Raw genomic sequence first — 23,661 nt, forward strand, 5'->3', positions numbered from 1 at the left:
ACTCTTTGGTCATCTATATTGTCACTCTGCTCGATCCTGATGATCTTCGAGATTTTTGTAGCTCATAGTAATTCTTCTTTAACGTTTTTAACTTACCATCTACTTTTTCTTTGTTTTCCCTCAGCATTGCACACTGTGCTGCATGAAAGTCAACGGCGACGCCCCACATAGCTTTATCTCATCGCATTTGCTCTAATTATTTCGACCAACCCTCTCTTTTTACTTCAAACTCAACTCTTAGGATTTCTATCTCTGATGGGACTACCCGAATTCGATCTTCCATTGAGATATCCTCATGTTGGTCTGGTAGAGGAATATTTTCATTTGTCGTAACGGACCTTCATTCCTCATAATCAAGGGTTAACATTACTTTCACTGCTTTGGCTCGAATACAAAAAGTTATTTTCCAAGATTTAACGGAATCCAGGATGTTTCTTTTGTAATTGTTGCCATGAAATGCAAATTCAGACAAATGTAACCCAGCAGTAACTGCAATAAATTGACGGCCCTCGTGCTACCTTATAGCTAGAAGTGGTGTATATCCAATTTCTCCCCATAAGCCTAGCAGCTTCACCCAGTTGTAGTCACTACATTTGTAAAGGAACTCCCTTTTTATTTGCTAAGGGGCTCACCAAACGATGTCGTTGTTTTGCAGATTTCGAATGGCATTCATCCACATGTCTTTCGTGACTTCTTTCGGCCATTCTTGCTCAAGAAACTCTTTTAAAGGCAAGTTGTATGTACTAAAATGACGGTATGAGACCTTTTCTGTCCTCTAAAAATGGGTACGGATCCAGACATATAACAATTATGCGTATACCGAAAATCATCCACTCCCAGCCTTCTACAAGCGCTCAATGATTGAAAGGTTTCTGCTAGAATTGCAGAAGCATGATTGACCTTTTTTTGTAGTTGTTCAAATAAATCTACTACTACAGCTTCGATATATCCCAATGATTTCAGGAAGATGACCACACCATATATACCCAGAGCAAAGAGATCAAATCGTACTTTATCATCTGGATGACTTTGAATGATTTTTTTTATATTGGTCCAAGAAATTCCTTCACCCTCGCCTTTTGTTTTGTACGAGCTACCACCCATTCCTCTCGTACTCCTGCAATGTTTGTCGATTTAAATCTGAAAGGTTGAGTTTTGATTGACCTCAAATAAATTCGATTCTCCTGAGCTCCCTCTATATATAGCAAAGTTGTATATTCTTCAATAGTATGAACCATATCCTCTTTATTGAAAGTGAAGCAATTATATATTGGATTCCAGAATTGAATCCAGGCTCGGAGCAATTCATCATCAACTTTAACATAAAGCAAATACGGAATGTCTCCGTAATACTGGTAAAACTGTAACTTTTTATTTGAATCTCAATTCTCCCAAATGCCTCACAGGTCTTGAATGTCATTTCTTTTGAGAGAAACTATAGCATAACCTGCTAAATCTGGTACATAATCATCCTGCAAACTGTCTCCCATTTGTCTTTGCAATTCTTCAGACCATTGTCTTACTTCTGAGTTTGGAAATATTTGATTCGAATACTTTTTATCCATTGATGAATATTTTCCAATAAGACGAATAACTCGAAGATCAATACCTTCAATCATGTATGATGCCATGCAAATAGCGAAAATAAAAGAAAAACATAAAAATGAAATGAATTAGTTCAAATAATAAAGAAGGAAAAATATAAGTTAATAATAATGTCTACCCAAATATTTCTATTTAAACATGCTTTCTACATAGCATACTTTAAATAATACTATAATCCCTAATTCATATAATTTCTAAATTCACATGTATTTATTCAGAAGGGAAATAAATAAATAAATAAATTAAAAGGAAAAAGTTAGAGTTTATTTCTCCTTTGTGTACACCAATTTTGGACAAAATTTCGGCATGGTTTCAGATCAAGAGGTTTCTAGGGTTTATTATATACAGGGTTTCGGTTCTAAGAGTAAAGGTACTCGAATTGTCCTTGTTGGTGCCCCTTGGGCTACCAAACCCTTAATCCTAGTCCATTACAGACTTAAGTGGATCGAGTTCAATTCGAGGGGACACATTTCTCTATGCCTGACACGGAGAATAAATTCTCACGAAGACATAGAGCATATGAATCCCGAAAGCTACTTGCTAGGTCTGACGCGGAGAATCAATTCTCACGAAGACGTCGCTTTCACTCTCACTTAAAAAGGAAAAGAACTCAAGTATAGAGCTTATGTTTATGCAATGCACGTATTGTGTCTGAGGAGAAATTTTCAAACCTTTGACAAACAAATAAAGAATGAAATTTAATATCTGAAAATAAAATAAAAACATTAATATAGAAGAATATATAAAAAATATTATGAAAATAATAAATAATAAATAATAAAAAAATTGAAAGAAAATAATTATAAATTAAATAAATATGAATTCTCAATTTCTAATTGATAGAGACAATTTATAATTAATTTAGGTTTGACCAATCCCCAGTGGAGTCGCCAAGCTGTCGTATCCGGTTTTCGCTCGGGTACGAATTTTTACTTGGCGGGAAAGTAATGTGAATGAAATAAATGGTTTTTATTAAAGAAATATTTTGGGAGTCGCCATCGACCTTTTTGGGTTAGGTAAGTCGAATACCTCAAAATCATATTTTAAGATAGTTTTTAAGAAAACACCATTTTAAGAGATAAACTAGTATGCGTCTAACCAGAAATTCATTATTTTTTAGTAATAAAAATGGATTCGTGGTCGGTTACGTTTAAGGAATGATTAACACCCCTATAACGCCCAAAATTATTACCCATCAATTATAAATTGTCTCTATTGTTGGAAATTTAAGAATTCAAATATATATTTAATTTATAATCATGTTATTTCAAATTTACTATGATAATTATAAAATTAAAGTAAACATATATATATATATATATATATATATATATATATATATATAGGTCTTTATAAATAAGATATTTATTTATTTGAAAATATCAGAAAATGGCATCTAGTTACTTTAAGACAACCTCTTTCTTAATATTAAAAAAATAAATAAATATTAATTAAAATATAATAATTTTTCTCAATATTAAAATATAAATTAAAGTGTATATATATATATATATATATATATATATATATATATTTATATCATAAAAGGCCGTCTAGTTACTTTAAGACAGCCTCTTTCTTAATATTAAAAAATAAATATATTATTATTTAATTTATATATTTATGACTAAAAAATAAAATAAAATAAAATAATTATTAAATTAAATATATTGAACATAAAAGAGTAATAATAAAAATAAATTACAATTGAATAATGATCAAAACAAATAAAATTAAAATTATAGGATTAAAATATAAAATATTGAAAATAGGGATACTAATTCGAAATATTATGAGAAATAATGGTTAACAATGTAATTTAACCTAATTAATTATTCAGGATTAAAATATTAATTATTAAATTTACAGTGGCTAAATAGGTTATTTTACCTAAAATATATAAAAGCATAGCATGAACTAAATTATAAGGAAAATAAATTAAAAGATCGAATTAAAATGCTCATAATTTGATTTAAGTGACTATAACGCAAAGTTTCAAAATAATAATGGTTACATGTATAGTTTACCCATTATTAAATTATGCATATACCCCTCCTCAAAACGACATCATTTGAGAATGAGTATATAAACCCCAAATGGCAGGCCCTACGGGCAATTCTTCTCATTTCTTCTTTTCTTCTTCTCTCTCTAAAATGAGAGAAGTTATCACTTTATCCCTTCTCTCTAGGATTCCCTCACCGGAGGGAATCCGGTCTTCAGGTAGGAAATCGTATGCCGCCGTTGACACCACCACCGACAACCGCAGCTGGTGGCCAAAAAATACAAAACTTTCTCAAATGATATATCCGAGTATTCTAAGCCCGATTTCGACCCCTGTTTCCCCTAAAAAACCTCGTATTATCGTAGATCTAAAGAAATACCTTCGGCATTTCAACTTCTACAGTGGTACGTGGAGGCGCGTGGAGACTCTGTCGATGGCGCAACTTCCTTGGTAAACCTCTCTTAATTTTTGTTTTGATATTTGGTGGTTTTTGGTTGTTGTGTTTGTTGTCTTGTTCTTTTTTTCGCTTTGCAGGTTCGATGGTGGCTTTATAGGCTACCACGGTGCTTGCCCCGGACCGGATAATAGAGCTCTTTTTGGTGAGTCACCAAACTATAGTGGTGACTCACCCTATAGCTGGGACGTGGACGGCTAGTGTTGGAATATCTGGAGCCTTCGATTGGAGCATGGCAACGGCTGGAGCGAGGTGTCAGAGAGGCGGGCAGCGTCGTCCCTAGGGTGATGATACCCTAGGGTTTCATGGTGGAGAGCTCTGGGTCGTTAGATCTTTATAGATCCAACAATTGATGGCGTTGGCAGCTGGATACTGAGATGTAAATCCTAAACGAATTTAGGGTTATACATTTGGGCCGGTTTGGGTGTTTGGACCGGGTTGTAATTGGGTCTGGGCCTGGATCAAATTTGCTTTGTATTTGGGTTTCGGGTTTGGGCCTGGAATATTATTTGTAATTATTTATTATTTAATAATAATATTAATAATAATAATAATATAATAAAATAAAAAAAATAAAAAAAACAAATGGATGAAAAAACTAGTGTCTTCAGCCTGCTATATCTTGTAATATACTACTCTGCAGAACTGCTTGTATGTCTGTGCGATTTGTTCCCGGATTTTTTTGTCTGGATCAAGCTTGGCACAGAACACTGTAGAATAATAATCGAATGAATCGAATGAACTAAACCTCGGTGAATAAAGGATTCTTATTATGATGAGTTAAGATTACAGAAGAAAATTTTACATGATCAGGTAGAGAAGCTCTGAAGATAGTAATTTTTTATTAAACACTTGCAGTATATGTCTGCTCAGATTTCACCATCCTAGAGTTGTTCAAGATTCCTATATGCACCATAGGTGTCGAGCACAAACGATTCGCCTTTTATTAACTTCTCCTGAATCTCATAACAATGTAGGAATCATCGAAAGTTTTGTTCAGATGAATTTCTATTGTCCTTACAATATTCAATATAGAACAAAAGAAATGAAACAGTTACTACTTGCCTGTTCAATAAGAGAAAACCTTGGAAGCAACTCTTGAGGTATGGACCAGTTAAGAACATCAAGGTTTTCCTTCAACCTCGCCTCACTTATGCTCTTCCGAAGTACGCTATGTCCCATTTGTAGTCCCCAGCGTAGTACTACTTGTGCCGCCGACTTCTCTACTTCCTGTGCCACCCATTTAACGATAGGGTTGTCCAATATTTTCTTCCTCACATTCTCTCCGCCTTTTGGAACCCAATGATGAATATTCCTGCCATCAAATAAATTAGTAGCAAATGAAATAAAAAACGAGGCAGTGGCCGGTTTTGTACCAACAAGTGAATCCCCTTGGAATCACAAAATTTAGGCAGCTTTGGCTGCTGCCGTACAGGGTGAAGTTCGACCTGATTGATTGCAGGAGTTATACGTGCTACTTCCAATAGATCCCATCGCTTCTTTTCAGAGAAATCACTCATTCCAATAGCCTTAGCCTCACCGAAATCATAGAGTGCCTCCATTGCCTTCCATATTGCAGGGATGTCTAGTTGCGTAAGGTTTTCTCCCTTAACAAACATAGCTCCCCATTTTGCACTAAATGGCCAATTTATCTGCAATATTCATCACAGTTATCAACAATAATTTAACCTATTTTTACACAAATTGTACATGCAGTAAAGGAAAAAAAGTTGTGTTAAGACACACCAGATAGAGATCAATACAGTCAAGTTGCAAATCCTGCAAAGCTTTATTCAATGCCTTTGGTACATCTTTATAGCATAGTAGAGGGACCCTTTATAGCATTTTACTAGAGTTTTCCCATATCATATGTCCTGACGTCTCACCTATTAGTTGTCATGCAAAATTATTAGTTGTCATACAACTAATAATAGTTGTATAATGCATAATAATGGTTCATAATGCATTGTAAGTTGGCAACAATAATGGTTCATAGTTGGCACTAATAATGGTTGAAAAGTGACATGGCAAAATCTCACATTTAGTCATTGTAATTTAGGGTATTTTTAAGATTAGTCCTTAAAGCTTCTACTATAAATACCCTAGCTCATTTAGCTTCAAAACAATCCCAAAGCATTCTAGCTTTCTTCTAATACTAAGAGAGAATTTAGAGAGTTTCTTGAGAGTTGTTTTCTCCTTTTTATCAAGAGAGAATTATCATTGTTTTCTCCTTGGTAGATTGAGAGGAGTTGTAATTCCTATTTTCTCATAGTGAAATTCTTCTACCGTTGCCCGTGGTTTTTACCCTATATTATTTAGGGGTTTTTCACGTAAATTTTGTGTCTCTTTTATCTTCATTTTTATTTTCTCAAATTATCAGTTGTGATTTTGCTTTATTCAATAGCCGTCTTCCGCAACAATTGGTATCCGAGCCAGATTTAAGTGTGTAATATCTGCTTATTGTCTTTGTGGTTGCCACCAAAAGGTGGATCCTCCAACATAAGAAAGTAAGAAGGTATTACCCATTCTTTGAAGGTTCTAAAGAACTATTCACGATAGTGAAATAGTGGGAGCAATCCGTAATAGAAACTATGGCAACGAAATTTGATATTGAAAAATTTAATGGGAGAAATTTCTCATTGTGGAAATTGAAAATGAAAGTCATCCTAAGGAAAGACGGTTGTCTAGCAGCTATCAGTGAAAGACCGGTAGATTTCACAGACGACAACAAATGGATCGAAATGGACGGGAATGTTATGGCAAACTTTCATCTAGCATTAGCAGATGAAGTATTGTCAAGCATCGAGGAGAAGAAGACAGCTAAAGAGATATGGGATCATCTCACCAAATTGTACGATGCACATCTTTGCACAATAAAATTTTCCTTAATAGGAAATTGTACACTCTCCGGATGTCAGAATCTACTTCAGTGATGGAGCACTTAAACACACTGAACACTTTATTTTCTCAGCTTACATCCTTAAGTTGTAAAATAGTAGAACAAGAACGTACTGAACTTCTACTTCAAAGTCTACCAGATTGTATGATCAACTCATCATCAACTTGACAAACAGTAATGTCACCAGTCTAGTCTTCGATGATGTTGCAGTTGCTGTTCTATAAGAAGAAAATCGGCACAAGAACAAGAAAGACAGACAAGTAAATCTGTAACAAGCAGAAGCGTTGACAACGATGAGAGGGAGATAAACAGAACGTGGCCAAAGCATCAGTCACAAACATGGTAGATCGAAGTCGAGAAGTAAGAAGAATTTAAAGTGCTACAACTGTAGAAAGAAGGGTCACTTAAAGAAGGATTGTTGGAGTATAAATAAAACTCCAATCCACAAGGTAATACTGCAAACACTTCAGATGATGGAGATGCTCTATGCTGTGAAGCGTCAACCACCGTAGAAGGTAGAAAGAGATATGCAGGCATATGGTTCATTGATTCGGGAGCAACATATCACATGACCTCAAGAAGAGAATGGTTCCATCATTATTAACCTATCTCATGAGGATCTGTGTATAGTTGCAATGATCATGCCTTAGAGATCATTGGCGTGGGAACCATCAAATTAAAGATATATGATGGAACAATTAAAGTTGTTCGAGATGTGCAGCACATGAAAGGTCTAAAGAAAAATTTATTATCCTACAGATTGTTGGATAATAATGCAAGTAAGATTGAAACACGGAAAGGAATCATGAAGGTGTTCCGTGGAGCGCTTGTGATGCTGAAAGGTGAAAAGATAGTTGCAAACTTGTACATGCTGAAGGGAGAAACTTTGCTAGAAGCAGAAGCCTCTGTTACCTCATGTAGTTCAGATTCTGAAATGCTATGGCATCAGAAACTTGGACACATGTCAGAACAAGGAATGAAAGTCCTTGTGGAGAAAAAGCTACTTCCAGGCTTAACAAAGGTATCACTTCCTTTATGAGAGCATTGCATAACAAGTAAGCAGCACCGGTTGAAATTCAACACCTCAAATTCTAGAGCCAAAAGTGTTCTAGAATTGGTTCACTCTGATGTATGGCAAGCACCAGTTACATCCCTAGGCGGAGCAAAATACTTTGTCTCATTTATTGATGACTACTCCAGGAGATGTTGGGTGTACCCTATTAAGAAGAAGTCAGATGTGTTTTCCACTTTCAAAAACTTCAAAGTGCGGGTGGAACTTGATTCTGGAAATAAGATCAAGTGTTTCAGAACAGATAATGGAGGAGAATACACAAGTGAAGAATTTGATGACTTTTGCAGGAAAGAAGGCATCAAAAGACAGTTCACAGTGGCAAACACTCCTCAACAAAATGGAGTGGCAGAGCGGATGAACAGAACATTGTTAGAAAGAAAAAGAGCAATATTGAGGGATGCATGCCTAGAAAAATCATTTTGGGCAGAAGCAGTCAATATCTCATGTTATTTGGTGAATTGAGCTCCATCAACTGCAATAGAGCTGAAGACATCAATGGAGATGTGGACTGGTAAACCAGCTGATTATTCAAACCTCCATGTATTTGGAAGTATTGTGTACGTGATGTACAATGCCCAAGAAATTTCAAAGTTGGATCCAAAATCTAGGAAATGCAAATTCTCGGGGTATGCTAATGGAGTAAATGGGTATCGCTTGTGGGATCCCACTGCCCGCAAAGTGATCATTAGCAGGGATGTTATCTTTGTAGAAGATAAGCTACACAGAAAAGAATACAATGATAGCTCTGAAAAGTCAGAGACTACACAGATACATGTGGAAAAGGAGTTTGAACAATGAGATTCTTCTGAAGCAGAACCAGCACATGATGAACAAGAACCAGAGAGTTCTGAAGTTCCAACAACTCGTCAATCAGATCGTGTGAGAAGACGTCCCAATTGGCACTCAGATTATGTTATAGAAGGTAATATTTCATATTGTCTTTTAACAAAGGACGACGAGCCATCAACATACCAGGAGGCAATAAATAGCTCAGATGTTTCACTGTGGATAATGGTGATGCAAGAAATTGAAGCCCTTTATAAAAATAATACATGGGACCTTGTGCCACTACCACAAGGAAGGAAGTCAATTGGTAACAAATGAGTCTTCAAAATCAAGCGAAATGGTGACGATCAAGTTGAGAGGTATCGTGCAAGACTGGTGGTCAAAAGATATGCTCAAAAAGAAGGTATTGATTTCAATGAAATATTTTCTCCTGTGGTTCAACTAACAACAGTTCGAGTAGTTTTGGCAATGTGTGCTACATTGAATTTATATCTAGAGCAGCTAGATGTTAAAACAGCTTTTCTTCATGAAAATCTTGAAGAAGAGATTTACATGCTCCAGCCTGAAGGTTTTGAAGAAAAAGAAAAGAAGAACTTGGTTTGCAGGTTGAACAAATCTCTATACGGTTTAAAACAGGCGCCGAGGTGTTGGTATAAGAGATTTGATTCCTTCATTATGTGCCTTGGATACAACAGACTTAATGCAGACCCTTGTTCTTATTTCAAGAGGTCTGGTGATAACAATTTTGTTATATTGATCTTGTATGTGGATGACATATTGGTTGCAGGACCCAACAAAGATCATATTGAAGAATTGAAGGCACAACTGGCTAGGGAATTTTAAATGAAGGACTTGGGATCAGCAAACAAGATTCTAGGGATGCAAATTCACGAGACAGAAGTAATAGGAAGATTTGGCTTTCACAAAAGAATTACTTGAAGAAGATCTTGTCACGATTCAACATGCAAGATTGTAAGCCAATTTCTACCCCTCTTCCTATTAACTTCAAATTATCCTCCAGTATGAGTCCTAGCAGTGAAGAAGAGAGGATGGAGATGTTTCGAGTACCATATGCATCAACCGTGGGAAGTTTAATGTTCGCTATGATATGCACAAGACCAGACATTGCACAAGCAGTGGGAGTGGTTAGTCGGTACATGGCGAATCCAGGCAAAGAGCATTGGAATACAGTAAAGAGGATCCTGAGATACATCAAAGGGACCTCAAATATTGCATTATATTACAGAGGATCAAATTTACTTATCAATGGGTATGTTGATTCTGACTATGCAGGGGATTTGGATAAAAGAAAATCTACTACAGGATATGTGTTTAAAGTTGTTGGTAGAGCTGTAAGCTGGGTTTCAAAATTGCAGTCAATTGTGGCTACATCCATAATAGAATCAGAATATGTAGCAGCTACACAAGCCAGTAAAGAAGTAATTTGGTTGAAGATGCTATTGGAGGAGCTTGGGCACAATCAAGAGTATGTCTCTCTGTTTTATGATAGTCAAAGCGTCTTGCATCTAGCAAGGAATCCAGCATTTCATTCAAGGACAAAGCACATACGAGTTCAATACCATTTAATTCGTGAAAAGGTGGAAGAAGGGACGGTAATATGCAGAAGATCCATACAAAAGACAACATAGTAGATTTCATGACGAAGGCGATCAACGCTAATAAATTTACCTGGTGTTGATCCTCTTGTGGCCTGTCAGAAACGTAAGCAACATGAAGGTACAAGGTAGAAAAAAATGGTGTGAAGATATGATTATTCTAATCAAATCTTCAAGTGGGAGATTATTAGTTGTCATGCAAAATTATTAGTTGTCATACAACTAATAATAGTTGTATAATGCATTGTAAGTTAGCAACAATAATGGTTCATAGTTGGCACTAATAATGGTTGAAAAGTGACATAGTAAAATCTCACATTTAGTCAATGTAATTTAGGGTATTTTCAAGATTAATTCTTAAATCTTCTACTATAAATACCCTAGCTCATTTAGCTTCAAAATCATCCCAAAGCATTCTAGCTTTCTTCCATTACTAGAGAGAATTTAGAGAGTTTCTTGAGAGTTGTTTTCTCCTTTTTATCAAGAGAGAATTATCATTGTTTTCTCCTTAGTGGATTGAGAGAAGTTGTAATTCCTATTTTCTCATAGTGAAATTCTTCTACCGTTGCCCGTGGTTTTTACCCTATATTATTTAGGGGTTTTCCACGTAAATTTTGTGTCTCTTTTATCTTCATTTTTATTTTCTCAAATTATCAGTTGTGATTTTGCTTTATTCGATAGCCGTCTTCCGCAACATCGCCATACCCTCATTAAACACTTATCTGAGAGCAGAACCAATCTGAATTGAAACACAAACACATAAAACAATCTGTTCTGTTCATGTAAGAACGTTCCCTTAGAATTATGTAAAAGGAAAACATCACCTCCTTCTTATTGCTATACACTGAAGCACAATCAAAATGTGTATATCCAAACTTAATGGCAGTGTTTTGGAGAACATCATGCTATGTTCCTAATCCGACAGAAGGGATTTTAGCTGGAAGAATTTGATCCTATCATCTGCCATTTCTCTACCAAAGAAGAGAGATGACGCAAACACAGCACTTCCAAATGTTTCGGCTTACAACTGTCAACACCTTGGGACAAGTTAGTTTTTCCTCTTTACTGTTTTTAGTTATTCGTTATGATGCCACTTATCATATATATATATATATTATTAATAAAAATATTATATTACATATTATTAATTATAATGGTCCCTCGATTATAGGTTATTATTTTATTAAATCTCTAGGTTATTAAAAATTACAAAATGGTTATTCGATTATAGAACGTTGTTTTGTTGAGTCTCTCGACTATTAAAAGTTACAAAATGGTCACCCGACTATTCATTATATTACAAAATCGTCATTTTCTGTTAAAAATGAACGATATTATGAGTTGAACGTTAATTTGTTGAATGTAATATGATAAAAGTTGATCCCAAAATCTCAAACGATATCATATCTCAATTATCATGTTAACGTCTAGCATAAACAACTGCCAATTTTTTTAACGGGAAATGACTAGTATAGAACATAATGAATAGTGGACGATCATTTTATAACTTTTAATAGTCAAGATACTATTTTAATAGTCAATGAACTTAATAAAAATAATTTCCTATAATCGGGAGATTATTTGAGTTCTTTACCTTAATGTTAATAAAAAATATTGTATAATATTAAATTGTAGTTGCGGATACGACAGTGGATGTGGTATCACAATTACGGATATTACAGTATGATATGTTTTTTAAAATAATTATGATTTTAAATTATAGACAAGATTAAGGTGTCATGATAACTTTGAAAATAGTTACACTGTAATTTAATATTATACGATTGGTTTTAAATACAAAAGTAGATAAGATGAATTTTAAAAGTTGATGAGAGAAGGGAAATGATGGTTAGGTATAAGTTGTGACCTGAAAGTGGAACTGAAAGATGGCTCCTCGATATTCTCTCTTCCTTTGTTAAACAACAATTTGGTATTACAAAAATGCTCTAAACACAGCAACTCACGCGTGTTCTCTCTCTGACCACTGAACATAAACGACATTTGAAGCCCGCTATGCTCTGCGTTTGTCTGACACACTGAACACCTGTAGGCTGTATGTATTTAGTTAGTTTACGAGACCCTCACCCATCCCTTTGTTGTTATTTATTAAGCAATATGAAGACAAAACCCCCAACAAATCACCTTTAAAACCCTTCTTACACCCATATACTAATACAACTTCCTTCAACCCAAACCAAAACCCATCTCTTTTTGTTAGTACTGTTTTTCTTTCCCTTTCAGTTTCACTGTCATATGCATCGTTAGAAACACAGAGAACCCACTGGCCCTGAATATCATTAACACAACCTTCAATCCTCTTCCTCTTTGATGCAAACTTATTTGTTTTGTATCACTTTATATTCCTTTGGTATACTGATTACCCTAGCTTTATAGTTATAGCCCCACGCTTCCCCTCTAAAACCGATCCCAAAGTCAAGCTCCAGATTTTCAGTAGGTATTTCGATTATACTTTATTATATTCTCATTGGGAATATTTTTTTTTTAAATTAAGAAAGGGTATGTATTAAGAGATTAGATAATGGAAGAAGGAACAAAAGATGCTTAGATAGCGGATATAGGTTACGGTGGCATAATATTCTCTTCAATAATTTAAAAAATAAATAAAAAAAGCACATTGTAATATCATTTTGTAATACTTAAATGTAATGATTCTCAGATTTGGTGGCTAATTTGGAAGGATTATAAAGAGGAGAAAGAGAGAGGAAAGAGCACAAGTAGATCAAATGATGTGAGATCTTAAGATAAATAATATAATAGCTAGTAGAATAGACGAGTAAAAGGGAAGGCATGTTGCCATGCATCTGACCTTATTCATATGGCTTTGAGTTAGAAATATCCATCTCATCATCTTAGACAAGTGTTGTGTTTTTGTGGGTTTAGTTTTGTAAATTGCTAATGGAATGTCAGTAAGTATACATGGGGAAAAGAGCTTATCAGTCATCACGGTGTTCCATGCAGTTTTTTTATCTTTTGCAGGCAAACCCTTCTGTCACAAGCTGTCTAACATTTGCATTCACAAATGTATCAAAAACATTCCATCCTAATACTGAATTTTCAACTGATATATCTATCTGGTATATATACCTTTTGATTCACAAACCATGCCCTTGCCACATGCAGCAGATTGTCGTAATCCAAATCAGAATAGATCATTGAAGCTAATATACATTCATGTGTTGTTTCAATGAAGACAAACCCTAAAAAATCAAACAAGGCCTGCAACTTTGTATGGAAAAGACAGGCATAGTTATAATTGACCTTCAGTTTCAAAGTAAAAAACGTAGGACAAATATCATACCAAACAATCGATTTAACCTACATTGTTCCTTTGCGTTTATCTAAAAATTCATATGCATGGAGATGATATAAAGTATTTTTAATCCTTTCCCTTTTCTTTTTTTTTGCCAATTATATGCAACTTTTGTTACACCTTGTAAGAGTAATTCATCAAACTCAAAGCAAAGACGTCTTGAGATATGTAAACGAGGTTACACTCACAGAAAATATGTGATCATTTGTGGAGACCAGATTGAAAGTATATATGGTCTTGCGATAAAACTAGCTTACCTTGGGTTGATGACCAAGCCTTAGTTCAAGATCTATGTCGTCCTCAGCTGAGATCGGCTTGAGGAACAAGGGTAAGTTCGTGGGCGTATGATGATCATCACCAGTTCTCTTTCTCTTGCAGCCGACGGTGATGTCTTGTTTATTACCAGACGTAGTAGGGCGTGTTTCTCGAACAACTAGACTCAAGCTTGAAGACAAATCAGTCGTTTGGACATAATCTGATTTAACCCTACATTCAGATTCTAGGATTCTTGGACTCTTGTCTCCGTCATCAGCCCTCAGATGAGAGAAATGGTGATATCTGTCAGCTGCCGAGTTTGACCATGACTTTGGGGACTTGTTGGGGCTTTCTTGGACCATTGGTGAAGATAAAGGAGGAACTAAAGTTTGTTCAAGACAATTCTTTTTACTAGGTGGGAGAGAATTAGGGTTAGGGTTATGAGCAAAGTTACAAACCTCATGATCAGGCTGGCACTGAAAACCCAAAGGTGAGAACAAGGGATTGTGATCATGTTGGGGATCAGTGGGCGGGGATTGCTTTAGCCGAGCTCTATCTCTCCTGTGGACATTCATGTGACCTCCAAGAGCTTGAGCCGATCTAAACTCACGCCCACAGAAGCCGCAAGAATAAGACCTCGGAGGCCATATGCACCCTCCCAGTGCCTCACCTGCATCTTCTGCAAAAGCTTGCTCTTCCCATGATTCATAATAACAATCCGATCTCCTCCTTCTCCACATCCAATACCCTGCTTGCTCCATTGCACCCTTTGATTAAAAACACACACAAATCAATAACTTCAAACAAGGAGAGGATAGTTGGACTTTGGAGAAAGAGAGCTTATATCAAAGCTAAAAAGAACTACATATTAGGATCTGAATTGCTTAGGGAGTTGTTGATGATTTTAATTGCGTGTAGCTATAATATGGTTTGTTTCTTTGTGAAGGGGAGAATGTGTTAGAAAATTACAAGTGTGGGTCCTGAATGGTGGAGTTACTTCTGTGATGTAGCTGCTTACAGACAAACTGTGAGACTCTGACTGAAATCAAAAGACATGGCACATTAGTGCTTAGATGCCATCTTTGCACATTTCTTTATTTTCCATCTTCATTATTGAGATTTTCTTAGGTAGCTAAGGGTTCTAAGAGTATAGAAATTTAGATTTGGATATTTTTCATTTTAAACCCATTCAATATTACAGTTATGATTATTGTTTTTTCAAATTATAAAGAGGTTTAGACATGAAACTAAAAACAATATTCTATGATAAGAAGGATCAAGAATATCTTTGACAATTAAATATTGAACCTCTTTCCAAATAACACTATAAATAACTGTCTAGAAATATTAAGAATATGTCAATTTAGTCATTACCAGCTACCATATTACTTCTACTATGAATTCATAGTATTTTCATCATCCAATATCTTGGTTGCAATTTAAATATTGTATGAACAAACATACAAAATTATTATCGACCTCCTAATCTTGCAAAAATTGTGCAATTTGAACATGTAGATATTCAAAATCACAAGCCTTATAAATTTGTAATTAAACCTATACAAACCCCGCAACTCAATTTGTAAAATATTGGTTAACACCAGTAACTAACTACCAACGAGTCAATATAAAGTTATTATAACGTAGTATTTATTCATAATCTTTATTAATCATTAATAATACACATACCTTTTAGATTCAACTACTTGAACTCAGGATCCCTCCTTCAAACTAATGAGGTTACTTATAATTTAAAAGTTATATATTCATGTGATATTGATTGATTAATTAATTAAAAGAATCTTTTAGTTCAAAAATATAAGGCAAGTGAGAAAGGATGTATAATCCTATCTAAAACTTATAAAATATTATCATTTGAAGAAAATATTTAGTAAGTACTTTCAAGAAAAACATATACATGAGTGTAGGGTTTGAGTTTTAAATTCCCCGACAAAGATTATTGTCTTTTTCTTTGAAGATACCACGAAAAACTGTCCTCATCTTCAACTTCATAATTTCAAAATCGATTTTAGAATTGAAGGAAATCAAATGCAAATATACATGAAGATTTTAAGAAATTATAATTATACAATAATAACAGTAGCCCCCTTGTTTAAGAACAAAATAATTAATTAATAGCAGTTTTTATTTTACAAATTTTAGGTACAGCTAGTAACTTAATTGTTAAAAAAAGTGTTCCAATTAATTAATCATTATAATTTGACAAGTACGTCGATATGCAATAATGCAACCCTTTAATATTTACTCCTTGTAAGTTATTTCATCTTCTTACTTCTTAGGCTAAAGGCTGAACTTTTATTTATTTATTTTAAAGCTACTGGTCTTAAAACAAATGTTAAATTACTAAGATGTGAAAGGAATTTGGTTGGGAAATCATTGTCGATGTGGATAAACAAATCAACCAAACTAGCCGTATTTGTCCCCACTGTTTGTTAAGAGAAAAAAAGAGAGGTGGGGGAATTTCTTTTTAAAGTTTATTAGTAAAAGAGATAGTATATTACTAGTGTTATTGCCATGACATGAACTAACACGGCACGGAAGTGAAGACAATGAATGATCCATGTTGAAAAGTGTAATAGTGAATAGTTTGTTGTTGTCTTCTCTCAGACATGCACTCTATGCCAAGTATGTCGTCACTCAGTGTTGTTATTGTTCATGGAAATTGCTTATCCAAGTTTTTATACATGATATACATGCTTGACTTCCACTGAAGTTGCTGTCAAGCGAGTTTCCAATGCATCAAACCAGTATTGGATGGCTTCGAGGAGATGATCTTCTTGTTTATGATTTAATGGATAATGGAAGTTCAGATAAGTTTTTTTGTTTGATGACAACCCTAAAACAATCCTAAATTGTTGGGACCAGAGATTCAGGATTATAAAGGATGTTGCTTCTGGTGTTCTCTATTACATGAAGGATATGAACAAATTGTGATTCATAGAGATTTTGAGGCCATTAGATGATGAGGTACATGCAAAGTAAGGTAACATGAGAAAAGAAGCTGTTAAGATACATAGTTAGAATTTTATTTGCGTCAAGATTTCAATAATTGATGTGTGTCACCCTTCAAAAAGAATTTTAGATCTGCCAGTGGCTGTATGCAAACCTTGATTAATTGTCGCCATTTAGGTGCTGTGATGTTAGAACAATAAACTTGTGGACCAAACGGATGATATCTTAGGTTTGGCATTCCATGGAGTTGGGATAAACTCAGCATCGAACAGTGGCCATCACACAAATTACTGTCGCCTTCGCGAGGTAGCACCAGCAAGAGTTTTATTTGCAGGTTCATTTTAGTCACATGGTTTTCAAAAATCAAGCACCACATTGACATTATCCTCTCACTTATATATATCCAACTCTAAGTTAATTGAGTTATGATTTTCAACCATTAAATTAAAAACAAAGAAGCTATCATTATCTCCTTCGTACGATAGCTATGGTGTGTCAGCTGAAAATCAGCGGGGATGGATGGAGGGAGTGGGTGTCTTAGTGTAGGGCTCCTTTATGATTTATTTAGCATGGGAGGCCTGTGGGCTACCAGTATGAAGTGGAATTGGACGAGCTTTTCAGCGTTGCTTTTTGGGTTAGACTTGCACAATCTAGTGTTGGGTCCTCTATTTCGATCTCGATTAACCGAAACTCTAATTTATATTATTTTATTTTTATTTTTATACTTTTATTATCAAAATATCTTCCATCCTTAGATTAATTATTTTTCGAGTTTTTTTATTAATAAAAATTGTATGTCGTTCTTTTAATCTATTTTTATTCTTTATATTCATCATAATGAATATTTCTAAATATATTTTTATTGATCATCTAATCATACTTTATAATGATTAATTTAAATTAGATATATATTGTATTTTTTAAATTTTAAATAAGTTGAAATAATTGAGGGAAAGAGTTGAAAATGGCCCTATCAAAAGTTTTTTATTAATCTAAAGAAAATAATCTAAAGTTTTTTATTATATTTTCTTCATTAATTCTTCGAATGTATAATAAGTAACAATAAGACATGAAATCAAGTTTCATTTAATAAAAAAGAAGCTAAAAAAAGTTTGTCCAACTTGTAACATAAGAATTATATATAGGAATGGACATACGACTCGAATTCGACAGCTTCCGATTTAATTTAATTGGGTTGAACTTTTTTTCAAAAAAAATTAAGGTTGTGTCATGTGGGTTTTTTTAAAAGTTATATTTGAATTGAGTTCAAATTTAGGTTAAAAATATGTGAACTGACATAAAAAATTGTAATTATATTTTATATATTTAGGAATAATTATAATAATACTCATCTATATATTATTTTTTCAATTAAATCCATATTTTCATTGAATAAAAATATTTTTTAATAAATATATTATTTAGGGTCGGATCTTATTTGGATTTTATTTTAAAAGAACGAATATGGTATGTGTATATTTTTCTTATCGAATAGATGAATTTTAATTTTCGAATCAGATAAGGTAAACAAAAAAAATCTAATATATGTGCTAGTCAAAATGATATAAAATATAGCGCAAAAAACTCAACTTTTAAAGCGAATTTCTGGGCAATTCTGGATTTTACTCGAACAATAAAAAGGATGGATGAATTTGAACCATTTAAAATGGAGTCAAAGGCTAGAAGAACGTGAAATAGAGTCCAAATTGGACAGCTAACTCGGTTGTTTCATCTTTTAAAGATTGTTTTTTTCTTCATTGACTGTAACAACAAAAATATAGTAAAATACTGTTGTTTTCAACACGAGTAAAAAAATATTTGATTTTTAAAATGACAACCGTTTCTGCCTATAAAAACCCATCTCCCCTCTCATCTTCTTCCCCCCTCCCTCGCTCGTTGTTCTTCATTGACTACCACATTACACTCTCTTCATTCTACCATCTCTTCTAGCTTTTGAAGCTTTGTAAGTTTTTATGGATCCTTTCTTGCTGAAAATTAAAGTTTTTGTCTTTTGGTTTGGAATTTGGATATTAACTTCATTTCATTGATGATTCAAGGTTCTTTGCTGGAAATGGAATATGAGAATCAATACACGCTAACCCAGAGGCCTAAATATGACTGCCTTCTCTTTGGTAAGCATGATATAGTTGACAAGAACATGTTAATACATGAATCTAATATCTGACAAGGATCTAATAACCGTTTTTTCTTGGATTCTGCAGATCTTGATGATACCCTTTATCCCCTTAGTTCTGGAATTGGAAGAAAATGTGGAAAGAACATTAAAGGTAAACATTTGCATTGTTTTACTATCAAGATTGCATTGTAATCTAAACGTTAAATGAATGGCATTTGCAGATTAAATGGTTGAGAAGCTGGGGATTCAACAGGACAAAATTGTTGAATTGTCCAATCTTTTGTACAAGAATTATGGGACAACAATGGCTGGCCTCAGGGTATTTACTACTTACCCTTTTAACATCCTTTTCATTACATACAATTATAGTAAATATATATATATATATATGTTACGTGTTAATCTCACCCTTTTCTCCTTTGCAGGCTGTTGGTTATGACTTTGACTATGATGAATACCACAGTTATGTTCATGGAAAGCTCGCTTATGATAACTTGAAACCAGATCCTCAATTGAGGAGACTGTTGATGACTTTGCCTCTTAGAAAAATTGTAAGCAGTTGACTAACCTCGATGCTTAGACAAGTTTTGAGCATGTTTTTATTCAATCGTCTCCTAACAAGGTCTTATGTTGTTTTCTTTTGTTGATTTAGATCTTCACAAATGCAGACAGGGCCCATGCTGCTAAAGCCCTTAGCAAGCTCGGGTTAGAAGACTGTTTCGAAGGGATTATCTGCTTCGAAACACTCAACCCTACCCATAAGAACATGGTTTCCGATGACGAAGACAACATTGAATTCTTAGGGTCACCTGCTACAAGTGATGATGGTCGTAGCAGGAGCAGCCCTGAAATTTTCGACATAATTGGCCATTTTACTCATCCGAAGCCAGATGTAACATTGCCCAAGACACCCGTCATCTGCAAGCCGCAAGAATCAGCCATCGAACGAACTCTCAAGATTGCCAACGTCAACCCTCAGAGAACAGTGAGATTATCTCTATATTGTTCATCTGTCATGGTTATGTTATAATTCCAGTCTACTGATGTTTTGCTGTTTTCAGTTGTTCTTCGACGATAGTGTCCGCAACATCCAGGCTGGGAAACATGTTGGTCTCCACACTGTCCTGATCGGCTCTTCCCAGAGACCAAGAGGTGCAGATTATGCATTAGAAAGCATTCACAACATTAAGCAGGCGTTGCCAGAGCTGTGGGAGATGAAATCCGAAGTCAACTATGCCGGACAAGTTGCGGTGGAAACATCAGTGACAGCTTAGATCGTCTTATGTTTTCTATTAATCGAAAAATGGCATCAAAATGCCTAGTGAGATCATATTGTTCCCATTCCTATGTTCATATGATGTAGATGTATTGTTCTGATCTTCATTATATATGGCCATAAATAAAGGGAAAATTCTCATTTTCTACGTTAATTCATGCTCCTCCTGTTTGGGATTGCATAATCAGTGTTGTCTTAATCGATCTAAAGAACTTATCAATCACGATATCAACATAATACATGATTAATGATGTAATTTAATCATTTCTCTCATATAATGGAGACATTGCCTGTAATATATATCACTCTACACATTTGCCTGTCTGGATTACTAATTTTGTTTATTCAACGCTTGATGCACATGGGAGTGGATCTATCCTTCAGATGATTTACAGGTACATAAATGGCATGTAAAGAAAATTGCAGAAATCGTATCTGTATATTACAATCTTTTTCCCTGGTCAAGTTGCCTATATATGGAACCCTGAGAGGTTAGCTAAGACCCAATTCTCCAAGTTGTTGATGGTCTAATTACTTCATCTGCTTCTTGCAGCATGCACCCGTAATATATTGCAATCAGTTGTCCACATGATCTTATGTGCACATCTGCTTGTAATGTACGGTAATGATCGGGTTTCAGGACATTTCTCGTGTCATCTTCCTTGTCATTAACCCCCAATGCGGGGGGTAACGACCACGTCTTGGTACGAGTGATGACATGAAAGAGGTGCCCTGGAACCCGATCATTACAACACAGCAAGAATATGAATACAGGCAGGCCTTGAAAGTAAGCTATATTCAATATCCTTATGCAGGTTTCCAAGCAGAAAGGGCATAAATTATTCTGCCCTTCCACCTTGCACCAGCCACTTGTTATCTTCATCGATTACGAAATCCTTGTGGTAGAACGTCCGGACTCTCTTGAATGCTTCCTTGACTATCCCACATTCAAACGGCTGTTGCAGAAACCCGGCCCTCAGATTACGTGCGTGCCACTGCTTGACTGTTTCTGGGCGCTCCACTCTCTCCCAGCCCTCGCAAGCTATGGCATTCAAGGCCTCCCTCCCGAGTATCTCTCTCTCAATCACCATCCTCTCCCAATCCTCGCGGGGCACAATTGTGTCGAGCATATCAAACATCGAAGAGAAATGAAACAAAGCCTCCCGGAACCGTGTCACAAAGAATGGAGCATTGAAGGCACCATTCGTAATCCCGTGGAGGAACAAATTTGGATTAATCTTGTGAATCAAATTGAGAACCATATTCCTTGGACTATGTACTGCCACTGTTTCATCAAGAAAATTCTTAGCACGATACAGACAGTTAACAATAACAAACTCAGCCTCCTCGATACCGAGTTCCTCGACTTGAACGTTCTCCCATTTCTTTGCAATTGTCTTGTACCGAAATGGCACCTTGAACTCTTCAGCATAAGCTGCTAAACGCCTCCCTGTTTCCTCAACTCGCTCAGCCGGCCTGAAACCGGGTTGAGGGAAATCTATTCCGGTAAACCAAAGTTTCGGAGGCCCTCCGGGTCTCAAAGAAAGCCTCTCAATAAGAGTAGGCCATTGAAAACCATAAAGAATACCAAAATCTATGACATGAAGCTTCGTTGATTTTCTTGATGCAACACCGATTGACTTATTACATATGAAATGAGAAACCCTTCTAAAAGGGCATGCAGCAACATACAGAAGGTAAGCTTTCATAATATCAAAAGCTGAAGTTTTCTTACTGACAAGGCTTTTATAGATCTGGCTACCCGTACCAGCCAACCTCGCCTCAACAGCATCGGCGAGGTAATGAGCTAACCGTTGATTCCCATCTCCAAAAGGCGATGAATGTTGTCGGATTTGCTTTAGCAATTCATTTGCAGCCCCACCACTCCTCACATCAACTGCAACAGCTTGTGCACAATGAATGAGCATGTCCTCAAATCCACCACTTATTTTTTCCCATTTTGCTTCTTCCCTTGGCCTTTTCCACCGTTTTGCCTATCATTTTTACCGGTCCCATTACGCAGCGACTCATGGAGATCCGTGTACGGCGATGGTGGCCTGTTGAAGGTACAATGCAATACCATATCTAACATCTCTGATCTCACAGTAGTTTCTTCAGAAATAGCAGCTTGCTTGCTGCTCCTTTCTTCTTCGGTTTCAACATCTCTATGAGAAATCTTCCTCCCCTTTGAACCGATACCCGAGCTCTCTTCCTTCACCACATCATAAGCCTCAAATTTGCCAGAAAGATCCACATTGGTTGGTATAAATTTAGTTGCCTCTTCAACCCCTTTCTGAAATTGCCAAATAGATAGAATCTCGCCGTTAAAATCAGGCACTTGGAGAGTACTATTTGGTGACTCCAACATCCCCTCAAAGCTAGCCATGGAAGAGTCATACGATGATTGAGATATGCTAGAAACATAAGCACTTTGTGCCTGATTGGTACCAAAATCACCCAGATTTTGCATCCACTCATTATCACAAGCAAAAGTAGAGTTATTATGTTGAGGGGAAGGTGGATATTTCTTGCCAAGGACATCATAAAATGATTTCTCAGCAGCTTGAAGATCCAAAGACTCTAAGCATACATAATTTCTCTTCCATATCTTCTTTCATCAAAATATGGTTTATGTATCTCAAAATTGAATCTGAAAATTCAGTCTTCAGCTGAATCTTCTTCATGGCTCGAAGTTGACGTATTACTTGTTACTGGATCCGGTTGGTGGCCTTGAAATCCATGAAAGCTGTGATCTATGTAACTACTACTGTACGTGGGATCCCCAACAAAGTTCTGGTTTTGAAACACGGACATGGCTAGATGATTCCTCAATTCAGAATCTGGAAACCCTTTTAACCTTGGATCCATAACCATGTATTGAAAAACACAAATGCAATCCCAGAAGCTAAACAAAGCTTAAAGCTTTTTGAGTCACCTCTAAACCTCTGTTCTAAGTTCTAACAACAACTACAATGAAGTTAAATGCTAAAAGGGTCAACATAACAACAAAGAAAAACTTTGGGAATCAAAAGGCACTTTCTTTTGATGTAAAAAGGAAAAACAACATATCGTACCTCGGGGAAAACCCAGTTTAAGAGAGGGACACAAAGCAGACAAAAACGGAGAGATAGTTGCAGAAGAAAGTGTAATGAAAAAATTAAAAAAATCAAGTAGTAAAAAAACCTAATTTATTAAGTTTAATGAAAAAATTAAAAAAATTTAAAGTATAATGAGTGAAATAGAAAATAAAATTAC

At 35.3% G+C, this 23,661-nt stretch overlaps 2 protein-coding genes and 2 pseudogenes across 2 annotated transcripts; 1 reads left to right on the forward strand and 3 right to left on the reverse strand.

The window, feature by feature from the left end:
* Positions 1-4,858: 4,858 nt before the first annotated feature.
* Positions 4,859-11,401, reverse strand: LOC120173141 (annotated as a pseudogene).
* Positions 11,402-13,860: 2,459 nt separating this feature from the next.
* LOC120173067 (zinc finger protein 10-like) lies at positions 13,861-15,040 on the reverse strand. Its single transcript, XM_039180354.1, has one exon. The coding sequence runs from the start codon at positions 14,779-14,781 to the stop codon at positions 14,014-14,016; it is 768 nt and encodes a 255-aa protein (XP_039036285.1). The 5' UTR covers positions 14,782-15,040; the 3' UTR covers positions 13,861-14,013.
* Positions 15,041-19,351: 4,311 nt separating this feature from the next.
* On the forward strand, positions 19,352-20,560 carry LOC120173091. Its single transcript, XM_039180372.1, has 4 exons — positions 19,352-19,449; positions 19,556-19,681; positions 19,783-20,115; positions 20,192-20,560. The coding sequence occupies exons 1-4, from the start codon at positions 19,357-19,359 to the stop codon at positions 20,402-20,404; spliced, it is 765 nt and encodes a 254-aa protein (XP_039036303.1). The 5' UTR covers positions 19,352-19,356; the 3' UTR covers positions 20,405-20,560.
* Positions 20,561-20,787: 227 nt separating this feature from the next.
* Positions 20,788-23,544, reverse strand: LOC120173027 (annotated as a pseudogene).
* Positions 23,545-23,661: the final 117 nt, after the last annotated feature.

The sequence above is a fragment of the Hibiscus syriacus genome, unplaced genomic scaffold, assembly GCF_006381635.1.
Source record: "Hibiscus syriacus cultivar Baekdansim isolate YM2019G1 unplaced genomic scaffold, ASM638163v2 tig00111941_pilon, whole genome shotgun sequence".
Classification (NCBI taxonomy): Eukaryota; Viridiplantae; Streptophyta; class Magnoliopsida; order Malvales; family Malvaceae; genus Hibiscus; species Hibiscus syriacus.

Excerpts from the sequence above, each read along its gene's own strand:
- LOC120173067 (XM_039180354.1), bottom strand. The coding sequence starts at position 14,781 with ATGGAGCAAGCAGGGTATTGGATGTGGAGAAGGAGGAGATCGGATTGT.
- LOC120173091 (XM_039180372.1), top strand. The coding sequence starts at position 19,357 with ATGGTTGAGAAGCTGGGGATTCAACAGGACAAAATTGTTGAATTGTCC. Across the intron at positions 19,682-19,782 it reads CTTTGCCTCTTAGAAAAATT|ATCTTCACAAATGCAGACAG; the intron begins GTAAGCAGTTGA and ends TTGTTGATTTAG. Across the intron at positions 20,116-20,191 it reads ACGTCAACCCTCAGAGAACA|TTGTTCTTCGACGATAGTGT; the intron begins GTGAGATTATCT and ends TGCTGTTTTCAG.